Source organism: Falco naumanni, chromosome 14 (assembly GCF_017639655.2).
Source record: "Falco naumanni isolate bFalNau1 chromosome 14, bFalNau1.pat, whole genome shotgun sequence".
Classification (NCBI taxonomy): Eukaryota; Metazoa; Chordata; class Aves; order Falconiformes; family Falconidae; genus Falco; species Falco naumanni.
This window is the reverse complement of record NC_054067.1, coordinates 15,354,939-15,369,432: the sequence shown is the minus strand read 5'-3', so window position 1 is coordinate 15,369,432 and position 14,494 is coordinate 15,354,939. Positions and strand designations below refer to the sequence as shown.

The window sequence follows — 14,494 nt, the reverse complement described above, 5'->3', positions numbered from 1 at the left end:
ACTGACGCCCTTCCACATCCTCATGAATGCCACTTTTGAGGCAACAGAGCTCTCAGGTTCTGCCTGTAGCTCAGCTGCAGAGTAACTCTTCTCTCATTTCAGTACCTATGCTCTCTAGTTACTTTTATGCAACATACCAGCCCTGTCACTGCACAATTTCAAACAGCCTTTAGTAAAGAAACTCACAAGATCAATTCTTTTTTGTTCTTGGCACAGGACAGCATCACAACACCCACCTCTGAGATAGGAGATTAGCATACCTTCAGCACAGAATGATACTGGCACACAAGCCTGAAATCAGCTTATCATCAGGGCAGTACTGAACACAATGAGCCAGCTCGCATCCAGGCTGTACTGTCCTGGATTTGGAGGACTAGTGCTGGTGGGGGCACATCAGCAGATCTTAATGGTCTGATGCAAAGCTTGCAGGAAGAGGAGGAAGGTTTGATAGGACCAAGCCTGCTGAGTGCAATTGCTATCACTTATATAGGCTCTCCAGCACACTCTAAATCATTTCTATTAGTTCTATTCCCCACTCTTCCAGCCTCCTCTTGCCTTAGATAAGGGTTTGAATCACAGACAGCTTCTACCTCTATACTTCACTGGAACAAAGCAAGATTGTTTTGGCAATCTTTTTGGCAAAGGGCAAGGATGGATGAAAAGACAAATACATCTTCGTCAGCAAGCCAGGGTAGACTATCTTTAGACTTTCACATAGAAATCTGGTTTTCCAGAGCAGAACAGGGAATAGAGTTTCAGGGTAAAAATTAAGACATGAACCTGCTGCAGGCACAACAAAAACAAGCCCCGATTGCTCAAGCAGCGTATACCTATACACTGCTATTTACTATGAGACCAGCCTCACAAAAACCCACCTTCTCAGTTCTCTCATCTGAGGAGTATTTTAATGGAGAGTCAACTCACAGGTTTCCTAAATAAGCCCACACAGCTTTCAAGTACACTGAAGAGTCTACAAAAGCATCTCTTGGTCCTCCTTACATTACAGCTAGCGACCAACAGACTACCATTTTAAGGCTAAAGGGTTGTGAACAGTAAGCTAAGCGTTTCTTCCTGTCAAGTTATTTCTGCTGGGTTTGTAGGATGCATAAACCAAAACCTAGCGGTCAAGCACTGCTTTAAATCCAGCGTGGACTTCTTAAAAAAAAATATTATTTTTTTAAAAAACACTTGCTGAAGTCCTAGTCACATAAAATTACGTAAGTTCAATATATGTAAAACATCTCCAAGAGAACAGAGAAGCATAAACTGCTTTAATACATCTTTAGAAAAAATACATCTTTTTTAAAAATAAAGACATTGAGTAGATTGTTCCTTTAATCCCACACAGCTGATATATTTTGACACCAGATTTCTACCAGAAAGCTGTTACTTTGCTTGTCCACCATCTCCATCTACTTCCAAGCACCACAATTCTTCCCTTTTCTCTGGGACAGAGTACGTACCTCGGTAACAAACACAGAATCCCTCCTCCCCTCACCCACATTACATTTCCCTACACAACTGGAAACGGCTTTAGTGCAAGGAAAAATGTGTCATGCACTGGCTACCTTTAGGCCAGCAAGCAGTACAGCACAAACAAGGCAGTTGTTTCTGAGGAGATGACAGCCATACAGCTGCATTTCCATATGGCGGCATTTCAGGGGGTTTACTTCACAAGAACTGTTCTATAGTCCTGTAGACTCAGCACTGCAGCTGGGGCGCTTCTTCCACTTTTACTTCATCTGAAAGCAATCCAGTTCTGACGCTCCAAGGCAGGTCTGCAGGGTGAACTCAGGTGCACAGGAGACCCCCTTCAACTGCCCATTTCTAAGCTGAACTCTCCTGTAGGTGCACCAAAGATTATTTCATTATAAATGAAAAATAGACTAGACCAGGTTGTTTTCTAAAGCATGTATTAGTGACCAAGATCAGAACTGCATTCTAGTGCATTATGTGCCAGTTGTTACTGACAGGCCATCAGTTACATCAAAAAGGGGTTTACCTTGTATAGAAAAGAAGTATTTCCCCATGATACCTCAAAAAACAAACAAAAAAAATCACACACTTAAGAAACAACCTTGGTCAAACCACATCATGTGATTCACTGTCCTTTTAAGATAAATTCAACATTAAAAAAAGATACAGAAATGCTTTTTCATCAAGAAGAATTCAAGATGTTCCTGTAGGAACAACTCACAGTATCCATGCAAAACACTAGTAGAGAGGTTCTTTAACTCCAGTTACGAAAGTAGTACTGAGGCCTCCTGTTAGTATTAGCATTTATACAGAAGCAGTACCTTCTCCTGTTAGAGACGTCTAACAGATGCTGCACGAACAACTCAAAGCTGGAAACTGTGCTTGGCATCAAGTGATAATAATAATCAATGCCAAGCAAGGAAGAAAAAAAGCCTACTCTACCTTTTTATTTATTACCTGCTGCTCCTCCTTTAATCAGTCTCTGGATTTAGCTTTTTGGTCAACAATATTTCATGTGTTTTGACAGCTACTCTCACCACACTTCTTGCTGCACAAAGATGAAAGAACTACACATGAAGAAAGGGAAGTATAAACACCAAAGAGATCACGGTATCACCTTGATCCAAAAAGCATTTTTTATTAAAATAAAGGAACACTATCCAGTTAAAAAAACACCTATTTCTGAGAAACACTCAACAAACTAGAGTATTTCAGTACAGAGTTGAAGTAGAACAAACTATGTTTCACAGAATAGCTTAATGGAGAGGCAACACAGATGTAATCATACAATCCTACAAGCTCTAGTACAGCAAGCAAAACAAGAGGCTATGGGCTTCTGTTCAGAAACATAGCAGTCATTTTAGAAATACCATTACAGGCGCATCTAAAACAAACACTGTAGAGAGGACAACCATTGAAACATGGAGGTTTCAATCAAAAAAATCCACATTTACCCACAGCACCCGTTGCTCTTCCAGACTATCAAACATGCTCCCAATGCCATTCAGCCCCCAGCTCTGTCCTTTGCCTGGTCCCTTCCTACTCTCAGCACAGCTGAAAAAATTGCAAGAAATAAAGGCAAGACCTAAGAGGTTACAAAATTTGGGCTATCAGGACAAGGTATTCTTCATGGCACATTTTTGGGAATTGAGTGGAAGAGAATTATTGATGATCCCTTCGCTTTACAGCCCTGAGCTGAGATGACACAGCATGATCCACATTCATTTTCAAAACTGTCACATTCCTCCCTGCTCCTTCCAAAAGCACATCAAACAACTAGTGCAGCGCACCAAAGCACTACATATATTACAAGTTTACTTTGAATCTCAAGAACGTAACGAATCTAGAGGGGGTCATCTAATCGACAAATGTCCTTAATTCATGTCTGAAATGCTATCCAAGGAACTGCTGGAGGGGAAAAGAAAAAAAAAAAAATATATGACAGACTTCAGAGCACAAATTCAAATACTCACTGAAGGAACACAAATTGAGAATTTTTTTTAATTTATATTATTATTTAGCCTAGCAAATAACATCCATTTCACCTTCAAACCTGATACAGCAAAAATATGTTGGCGGAGTTGGTACCATAGTTGTAGTCAGTTTTGCATTTTTAGAGGAGGGTAAGTCACATCTTTCCTCTAGAGCTGGCCCGTTCAAAAATGACGACCTGAGCTTCAGCTCTTTTGATTAAAGAGACACCCACTGCCTCACTCTACCCCACAGCACCCTGCATCCTTCTTCATGCTGGCCCAAGAAAGTGCCCATGCGCGTCCCCAGAGCTTGCTGGCTGCCTGCCGCCCAGCAGGACCAGCCCTGCTCCAGCCCAGGCTGCCCACCACGTCCCCAGCCAGTGAGCAACACTATCACGACACTTGGCAGCAGCAAAGGGCACCAAGTGTTCTGGTTCAACAGATGTAGATTTTCCCACAAAGCAGTCTAACTTCTTTTTTTCACCCCTTCTCTTTTCTTTTTGTTAACAAAAACTTATTAGCTCTACCACTAACATGCTATGAAGACCAATACTAATGCATTATTCCCACTTACAAGCAAAGCATAGCAACACCAGCTTAACTACACTGTAGATCTTTGTTTTCGGTCAAATTAGTTGTTCAACAACATCCACCTTATGAAAATTTGTATTTTTTTAAATGCTATTTTACACTTCAAAGAGTTTAAAAACATCTATGAAAACACAAGCAAATCAACAATCATCTTCATCTTTAAAAAGCAAAATTAAGGTGTTCTGGAGTGTTGATTTTGTAGCCTAGGATAATTATTTAACACATCTAGTGATGCTTTTGCTGGAGAGTCTGCGTAGGAGCCCAAGCAAAGACTCATAATAACAGGGTAAAATGTGAGATTGGCCCTTTAGCTGCAAAAAGGAAAAATATAGAGAAGGGGGGGGATGTGGAAAGCTATTTAAAAGAAAACAAGGCTCTGGTTTACTTATCTGGTAGTAAGTAGTTCTCAAGTTTCAGAGATTCTTGTAAATGCCAGATCCTACACGAAAAGAAACCGTGTCTTTCAAATACTCTGCAGAGTGAATATACAGACCAATGCAAGTCTATGGGCACCTTACTAAAATCTTAACCCTACAACATGCTGCTTACAGCTGATGTCAATTAGTACACAACTACTTTCTGACTATTCTAAAATTAGCAAGAAAAATGCAAAGCAAAAGATTTCTTTAAATTAGTAGATGTCTTTAAATTAGTACTTCCTATACTTTTTTTGGAGGGGGCAGAAATGTAAGAGTTACATACTACGTGGTACACTAAGAATAAAGTTCAAGAAGGAAGAAAAAATGCCAAGACTCTACATTCACAAGAGTGAATTACTTAACAATCTGCATTTAAATTCAGAACAGCAGCAACTGTTCTTTCAATTGATTTTTTTTGTAGTCTACGTTATTAAATAAAATCAAGGATACAAGCATTCAAAATATAGCAAGCGAAGAAGAGAATCACTGAAGACTAGAGACATCCAGAATCTTCTCACAGGGCCCTTGGACTTGGCACTGCTCTTCCCTCCAAAAGCACTGATCTCCAGAAGACAAGTCACACAGTACAGAAATTACTTTCTCCCATTTAATTCCAACAGTCTGAAGTATGAAAACACTGTAGGAGACAGCACTAAGTTTTGTCTTTGCGTGTTCACAATAAGCTCAGAACACCACTCTTGCACCATTGCAGCAAATCAGGTATTTCTGGCAAGCTGTTTTGAAAAATACGCAAGTGTGAACATTGTAGAAGTGTCTGCAACCTTCAGCACCTTTTTCCATTGTTCCAGTGTGAGACAATCTGCATTTAATACGATGTTAGTTTTTCACAAAACTTAAAAAGAATAAATGCCCATTTTCAAGATATCACAGAAATATTTTGGGCATATTTTTAGCTACACCACAAAACCAGGTTACAAGGCCTAGGCCTTCTGTAAATATCAACAAAAAAGAAGCCTTTAAAAAAAACAAACAACAAACATGTGAAACTCAAATAGTAAACGCACAAAAGGGGAGGAGGCAGCCAATAAAGATTATACATGACAGGAACCACCAACTTCACAAAGCACCTTTCTTCTTATGGAACATCTCACTACAAAAATACAACCAGGGAGATCCAGCCCAACTGTTTAATTCCACATTTTAAGCTTCTATTTTTAAAATAAAAGCGACCTTTGCACTGAGGATGAGTTAAGCCTCTTAGTGCAAACATATCTACTTTTGTCTAGTTTATCCTGTAGTCTTAAGGGCTTACATCTTTGAATGTGTCCAAGATCAAATAAAGAACCAAATAAAAAGATGGAAAAAATAAATGGCCACAACAAACAGCTATGAACAACAGATATTGGTTTCCATTCAAAGCCTCTGGCATCTCATCAATAGTACAAAGCAGCAACCCACTTCAGATGAAAAAGCAAGCTTTTAGTTTGTAGGTTCCTGTAGAAACAAGTTAAAATATTTTTATTAAGAATTAGCCTAGCAACACAGACTCTCCCTTCCCATGAAGACAGGTTGCAGGTGAAAGCACAAGTTCAAGTATTTAACTAACTTCAAAAACCAATGATAAAAGTGACAGTCAACCAGAGTTCAGTTGATCACATTTATGATTAAGTTAATTTCTGAACCGCCCTTCCATTTAAAATAGATTCCTTTCAGAACCTTAATCACCTTTTTGCAATTTTTAAAGGGAAAGGTACATTACCATGTACAAAATCTCTCAGTATAGTGCTTTCTCCTCATCACACCACTTGCTGCAAAAGGCCATTTACTACAACTCACAAACAAAAGGCAGACAGCAAGCAGCAGTCACTCAGGACAGGGAGAAAGAAGTAAGACTAGCATGCTTATGAATGTTTAAAAGCATTTTAACATGCTTTGCACTACCCAATATGTTGTCTCTCAAGAAAGGCAAGGTGCTTTTTAAAGGATGCTCTCTATTGGAATTCTTTTAGTACCTTTATAAGCTAAAAGGAGCTACAATACTGTATTGCATGCTTGCTACAGGGACGCCAACCGATAATTCTCAAGTTTGTAGTAAAATAGTTTTTTTTTTCAAATTATGAGACATGCGCTACAGTATATAAAATAAAACCTACCACATGCATCAACAAGAACCGTTTAAATATCTGGCCTTGCCTGTCCAACTCAAAAATAGATGCTTAATGGGAAAAAAAAAATATCTTTTTGCATGCATGCACACAGAGCACAAACCATTCAAAAACTTAAGTGATAAGGCAGTTAAATAGAAAAGAGCACGTAAAATGTTTGGTGGGGGATTCTTGATCAGTATTAAATGCATTTTATTTTGTCGTAAAAAAAGAACTAGACAAATAGGACTTGCATGAGTGCTTCTTAAACAATTAAGTGACTTCTGTTTCTTGTCTTAAATTCATTGTGTTTAGTAGAGGAAGAGCAATTGTTGGCTTTAACCTGCCAGTAGCTTATGCTGAAAGTCAGGCTTCCCAAAACGCACAAATTCCATGACAAAGCCCAAACCAAGCACAGTGGAAGATGTTACTGCAGGACTGGAGGAGAGGTGTGCTTAGTACTTACAGGCAATGGAAGATGTTAAGTGTTCAGAAAAACAAAAACATTGCTATTACTGTCTCAAAATCTGTACAGTGATAAAACAGTAATGGCTTGCTCCTTCTACTAAAGAAATACAGAACATAGCCTCCTGAATTAGTTATCAAGAATAGACACTGTGTATCCTATCTACACTTAAATCCACTTCTTCAGTACTATATGCTGCAGGGTTTTTTTAGTTTGGGGGGGGAGTGTCCTTCCAACAATGCTTGGCTAGTGGGTTCACTTAGTTTGTACACTATTTACAGCATATCTGAAGAGAAAGACAGGCCTCTCCCATTTACCTCAGCTTTCTTTCCCTTTTGCACCTCTCTGATAACAGCTTCCCTCCTGCCCCTGCAGCCGTTATCTACCTCGCACCAAACAATTCTGCCTGCATAACTCACTACCAACTTGTAAACCTCCAACCGTATTTCCAGCTGTTCATACATCCTTTTCCACAGCGTAGGTCAGACCACCAAGTACTTGCATTTGCCAAAAGCCAGACCTTTTGCATATAAAACTGACGGGTTTTTGGTGTCTCAAGGTTCCTGTAAAAGTTTAAATTACTCCTGGATTTGCTACAGGTTAGCTTAGGTATTCCTCCGGTTTTCTTCCTTGACAGAAGTTAGAACACACACAAATGCATTTCCTATCACCTCAGGCAGCCTACACGATCTCTGCCTCAAACTCAACAGGTTTCACAGTTGGGTTTCTCTTTCTCCCTGCAGCTCAGGGTCAGAAGCTCCAAACTAATTTCTGGAAGAAACAGACAAATAGATCTCACATCTCTGTTTTGCAGCACAGTCCATTCATTTGCCACCTCCCTTTGCAGAGTCAGTGGTAACTGGGTACATTCTACACCAGCACAGCTTCTATGTGAAAGCAGAATTAAACAATGCAGGCAAAAGCTTTTGTGCCACTAAAAAGAAAAGGTAGTAGTCTCTCACCGAGTTTGACCTTATGGACTCCCAGTTTTGAAGCACTATTTTAGTACCATAAATGAACAGGTTATCCTCATATTAAGTACTCTTTGACAGATGCTTAACCTTCTACAAATGCCTATTCCAGTGTCTAAAGTATCCCAATCCAACACCAAAAATCAAAGGTCATTGAGCTGCTACGCCTTATGAGAATTTTAGGAAAACAGAAGAGGTTGCTCAGAGCCCATCACAAAGAGCTGCTTCCACAAGACAGCTCTTTAGCACTGAAACATAGGTTCAGACTAGCAGGGAACAGCAACAGAACTGGAAGGCATCCTATCTATCAGCCCCAGCTTGCATTTCTCAAACAGTGAAGTGTTTCACACAAACTGTATTAAGTATTTTGAGCTACTTTTCAGACAGCTACGTACATTATTTCTGCACTCAAATTCAGGGAGCCTATTTTTATAGTGTAGTCACAAGTGACTCTTGAATTCAGTATAACACATCACAGAAAGAGGAAAAGACATGTAATTTCAGATTCAGCAGAGTAAGTTAAGTTCTTTAAGTCTGACTCGTGGTCAGATCATTTATGAAGATCATACTACAGAATCTCACAAAAACATAGAACAAAAGCCTTATTTCTGTGATCCTACCATAAATAATATTCCTCAAGCACTGAGGAAAGGCCATGTCACTGCCAACAGTCAGGTATCAGTCACAAGTGAACAGGGCAGTCCAGTTAATCAATAACTGCACACGAGACTACCATTGCTGCTTTTTCACCTGGGCCTGAACTAGCCATTTGCAGCACAAATCCACAAGCAGACCACAAACTGGAGGACATGAGGTTTAACAAAAATCAAGAAGCAAAAAAAAAAAAAAAAAAAAAAAAAGGCACCAAACCTTGCTTTCCTTTTTAAAAAATCCTTTTAAGTAGAGATTTTTGGAATAAGCTCCATTTACAGAGAAATCTAGGTAGATCTTGCTGAAAGCTCACTCCGCCTTTTCTGCATCACTGGAAAACAGGAAAAGCTTGGGGCGAGGGGGCAGATGAGAAGACTCTTCTCTTCTCCCTGTATTTCTGCTGTAGCACCACAACTTCAGGGAAAAAAGATAACATTAAATGCCTTAAGATTCTGTCATTTATACTGTAGCATATGCTTCGGTGTAGAGAAACACGTATATTTGATAAAGGGAAAAAATGCAGCTAAGAATGCTAAAAGTTTACATGATTTCAAAAAAAGCAACTGGGTGAATACATAGAAGAAGCCACAGAAGGCCCTTACTGACATACCACCCCTCAGCAAGGGTCTCTGAACCACAAACTGTGGGAGCCTGGGAAAGTGCCCTGCAGAACTCTCAGTAATGCGCTTGGCCTGTTTTCACCCTCCTTCCTAGGCAGTCGGAATCAGCTATGTTTTACAGCAAGGGATGACAAGGGTGGGACCAGCACACAGGGCTTGGAGGTACCGCAATACCAGGTCAAAGCACAGATGGGATGGAGCAAGCTCCGAGTTCCAGCAGTCCCTGTATGTGAAGTCTTCAAAACAAGGACATACCAGGTACCGTATTAACTGAATCAGATATTGCATTTATCTCAGCTAGAAGGCCAAGAATTTCAAATACTGTGCCAGACAGCAAGCAACCCATTTTTCTCACCCAAGAGAACTGGATACACACAGAATAGATTCCTTCAATACCTACATTTAAGCTCTAGTGCTTTAATTGTATTAGACACCTGCCACATGCTACTGGTTAAAGGAGTTTTACTATAGGTATCATTAGCCTCCCAAGTGTGCCACATAACCAAAATCAGAACAGACTGGCTCACTTCATTGTTGCTAACATGCCACTAGCCTGTGACAGACTCACTTGACAGCATCGTATTACAATTTTAATCCAAACACAGTGGAAGAAAAACACACTATAAACATTAGGCTGAGCATTCCTCATGAGTTAACATATTTTTCCTTCCTATTCCATAAAGTGAGAGTCTGACCCAACATTCAACAGAAATTACATTATCTTTCCATTGACCTATACAGGATCACATCATTTGACAACTACAGATTTATATGTTTCATAACATGCTTTTAAAATATTAAATATTTGTCTCTTATTGGAGTGTATTTTGGAAGCAAAGTAAGAGTTATAAATGGCTGCATCATAATTACTGTCACAAATCATTATCTATACATTACGTAACAAACAGGAGCAAAACAGCTGACAAGGTTCCAGAGGCATTTGCTGCAGGAGTGGAACTGAGATTCCTACCATCCCCATCTCCCTGTCCCCACCTCCCCAGGGCAGCACCCTGCCTCCTCTTTAGACACACGGCACCAGTTCTTGCAGAGCCACACTACAAACTCAGAGACTAAATAGTCCCATTTTTAAAAAGCAGCACAAACAGAAAGCTATACTTAATTAAAACACAAGCAACAGGTCTCGTAAATAATTTCAAACCCTCTATACTAAGGAGAGTTCCAAAAACATCACCTTGCATGTATTTTTAGGAAATGATTTGTGCAACAGCAGGATCCTTTCACTTAGCACAATACTACCATATGCATGATGTTTTCTTGAGATATTCTTGCTCATCAAAAGTGCACCAGTGCTGTTAATTTAAAATACTTTAAGGCTACACGTAAACAAATTCTGAAACAAAAAAAAAATTCAGTCGTCTCACAGTTACTCCTGATCCAAGCTGAAGTTCCCATCATACCTCTACCTCCCAGGAGGTCTCAACTCCATACAAGATTATTACCCTCAGTTGCTTCACTGGTAACCTAAAGAACTATCTGTGAGATTATATAATTTAATTAGTGTAAATCATGAAGAAAAAAAGACATTAAAGCAGCCACTAACCAAAACCTTACTGCACTTACTTGGAAAGCAGATTTGCAAAACACATTCACTTGTCAAGTTTCTTTTCTCCTTCTCTAAATCAATCAAGAGAGATTGTCTGACTATAGCAGCGTTAGCAAAGAAACTAAACTCTATTTCTTTTACAAGCATCTTTTGTAAAACATACAGAATATAGCCTAGATCAGAAAGTTTTCCTGGCCTGTGGTTGTTAGAAAACACAAGAGAAGCATCAAAAATACCAGTAAAAGGTCTTGAGAACATGTCTTCAAACAGGGGAAGAAATCATGCTGTTGCTGTAAGGCTTTGTCTGCTCTAGCAAGAGACACGATGATAGCCTAACCACACTAGTTTAAGCCATGAAGTCTTTACATAATAGTTCAACTGGAGTTGTAATCATAATTATTATAAATGTACTTGTTGGAGCTGCAGCCTGTTCCTACACAAATTACTAAGTTTTGAAAAAATATTTTAAGACTGTTTAAGGTCAGATTTAAAAAAATCGGTATGCTAAAGATCGAAAAATAAATTCATAAGGAACGATGCTAGCAAGTTACAAGAACTACAATACTTTTTTTTTTTCCCCTTGACCATTTACTGTACGTTAAACAAGATTGAACACTATGATGGGTATCACACAGTCCCATTTATTTCAATTACTATTTACTAAAACTGGGAACACAGTCAGATGCTCATTAGTACATTAGAACGTACACAGATGCTCATTAAACGTAAGGATCTTCCTCAGCAAATCTGAGTACGTATGTGGTAATAACCTGTCGCATTACCACACACACCGCCAGCAGAAGAGTTTGGGGTTTTTTTATTAAATCACCAGTATGCTTGCTGTCACTGCAGTGGAAAGGTTTCCTTCTCAAGTGTAATAAAGGTGTACTTGCAAAATACCCAACACAAAACTAGGAGAAAAACCCCTTACAAATGTACAGTTCACAGTGGGATAACAAAGATTTGGGTTTTGCATCCAGCCAGAAACATGGATGGGGAAAAGGATGCGTGTATTATGTCTGAAAAACCTCTCTCCTAGGCAGACCTAGGCTTTTTGACAGACAGCAGGTTTCTGTAACTCAAGAAGGATGGTTTCAGCTCACAGAAATATGATTACTTCCACACCTTCTACCAAGGAAACAAAAGTTGCAGTAGCAAACAGTAAATACTGACTCACTAAATCACTCCTGTCACTTTGGAAAGCAGGCTGTACTTTTTAGCTCTGTAAATATATTGCTGATGAAAGGAGCCAAGATTCATAGTTCCTGATAATTAAGTTTCCTCATTATCAAAGATGTGAATAGACAGCAGCAGTCAGCACGCTTATTTTTAAAAGTTCTTCTCTTCCAGAAGTTTTAGCTGGGGGATCTACAGAGGGTTCTCTTTTCTTCTCTGGGATGACCGGCAAGGAATTTTTTACACAAAACTCTTCGGCCCTGGCAGTACGGGCACAAGGCCCGGCGGTTACGACAACTACTGTCTTAGTCGTGGCAAACACAGCCCTAACCCAGGAGTGTTCAGGAAGATTCTAAAGCTCCCACAGCGATGATGTTTCCTGTGGCACACTTTATTTGAATGTTTTAAATGAACGTTTCTACCAGCAAGTTGAAGGCTCCGGTATAAGGGACACAGCGCCCCGATGTTTTTCTGCTCTTGGCATAACCTGTGGCGCAGTGGCCGTGACAAATGGCATGGGCCTGCCTGCCTCAGGGCCGAGGCGGGAGAGGCCAGCCCGGGCGCCCCGGGCCGCCACGGCCCCGCAGCGAGGTGCCCACCCGAGCCGCGGCCACGGGCCCCTCACGCCAAACCGGTGCAGGAGGGAGGGGGCAGCCCCAGCGTCGCCGCTTCTCCTCGCCGCGCACAGGCGGCAAACGGCGCCGGGCGCCTCCGTCCCGCGGGCGGAGCGGCGGGACGTCCCGCTACCGGGGGGGGTCCCGCGGATGCCAGGAGGGCGCTACCTCCCGCCGTGCCCCCGCAGCCCGGCCGGGACACCCCCAGCCAACGGCTGCGAGAGGGCCGGGACCCGCGGCAGAGGCCCGAGGCGAGGCGCGGCCCCCGCCGGAGCCACCGCCTCACGGGAGGCGGGCGAGAAACGGCCGGGAAGGCGGAGCGGGGCCGGCCGCCCGCCTCCCTCGCCACGCCGGGGCGGTGAATCACGCTCCCGTCCGTCTCCTCCCCCCCCCCTCCTCCATCTCAGCAGCGCCCTCAGCCTCTCTCCTCCATACAAAAGCAAAATGTCCGCCATCTTCACAGGCTGCTGCTGCCGCCGCCGGGCCGGACGGGGCTGCGCCGCGCCGCCGCCACGCCAAGGGCGGCCCCGCGGCGGGGCCGGGGCGGCCGCGGGGGTTCCGGGGTGGCCGCGGGGGGGTTATTACCTTGATGCAATAGGGCGGCTCGTCGAAGGTAACCAGCATGTACCTGTCGCCGCGGCTGGCCGGGTCCCGGGCCCGCAGCTGCGGAGAGAGCGGAGAGAAGCGGCGTGAGCGGGCGAAGGGGGCGACCGGGGCGGCGGCGGCGGCCCCCCCCCGGCCCCGCACTCACCTTCATGAAGATCTCCACGGCGCCCTTGGCGATGTCCAGGTAGCTGGTGCCCAGATACGCCCGCTGGTTCATGGAGGCGGACGTGTCTATGAGGAAGAGGAGGATCGGCATGGTCCAGGCAGAGCCCCGGCCCGCCGGGCACCCCGCGGGGAGGAGGGAGGGGGGGGGAGCGGCTCACTCGCTCCCCCTGGCCGGCCGGCCGCCTGTCCGTCCGCCCGCCCTCCCCGGCTCGGCTCCGGCTGCGGCCGCTGCGGCTCGGTACTGAGCTGCCTGTGTTCGCCGAGACTCAACTTCTCTTCCCTGAGCTTCCACCAGCACCATGTGACCAGCGCGCACGCCATTGGCTGCCAATTATACCGACATTTGCATATTCATGGCGGAGCGGGGGAGCGGGGAGGCGGCGGGGTGACGAGGGACGCGGGAGGCGCCGCCACCGGACCCCTGCGCGCGCGCGCGCGCCGCACCTGTCACCCCGCCCCGCCCCTCTGCGGGGCTCCCCGCCCCTCGCCCCAGGGGCGCCCCGCCCCGCGGGCTGCCCACGGCGGTCGGCGGCACCGCCGCCTCCCCACAGACCCGCGCCCCCCCGCCCGCCCAGGTGACCTGCCGGTCCCTGCGGCTGAGTCACCGCGCGGCCGCCCTCTGGCCGGGCCGATGCCTCACACCTGCCCGCCGCGGCCTACCCTCGCCGCGGCCCGGCATCGCGGCCCGCACAGCCCTCGACGACCGGGGAGCCCTGCTGTGGCTGAGGGGAGCGGGCAGGAGCCGCAGGCTGGCCCTGGGGGAGCGAGCAACGCAGCTCGGCTAATCACCCGGTGATATAATCCCTCCGGTTCTGCTCTTTAGAGGTTTCAGTTAAGCACTAAATCCTCAGCCCTCCACGTGAGGTAACGGCCATCTTCAGGGGCCGCAGCAGAGCGGCGTGTCACACACAGCACCTGCAGCAGGGCCGGGTGGCAACAAATTAACCGTGGCAACGCTTTTTGAAAAGACATAAAGCCCTGGGCAACTTCCTCCCGCTCAGGTGAACACGCACCAGAAAAATAAAAAAGTTTTAGCCTGAAAGAAGGGATCAAAGTGTCCTCAGGAAAAAAAATGGAGGCCTGAGCCTTGGAGCAGG

The 14,494-nt window shown here is 44.1% G+C and overlaps 1 protein-coding gene across 6 annotated transcripts in view; it reads right to left on the bottom strand.

The window, feature by feature from the left end:
* LOC121097237 (integrator complex subunit 6-like) overlaps positions 1-13,710 on the bottom strand; it is a 41,887-nt gene extending 28,177 nt beyond the window's left edge. For 3 of the 6 annotated variants that reach the window (XR_005830875.1, XR_005830874.1, XM_040613947.1), the window contains exons 1-2: positions 13,378-13,696; positions 13,212-13,289 (exon numbers count right to left, since the gene is read on the bottom strand). Coding sequence is in view for 4 of the 6 variants with exons in the window: in XM_040613947.1 (XP_040469881.1) it covers positions 13,212-13,289; positions 13,378-13,488 (189 nt within the window). In the remaining 2 variants the exon portion in view is untranslated. Of the gene's footprint in view, positions 1-13,211; positions 13,290-13,377 lie in introns of all 6 variants that reach the window. The other 3 variants (XM_040613950.1, XM_040613949.1, XM_040613948.1) reach the window with 3 other exon arrangements.
* Positions 13,711-14,494: the final 784 nt, after the last annotated feature.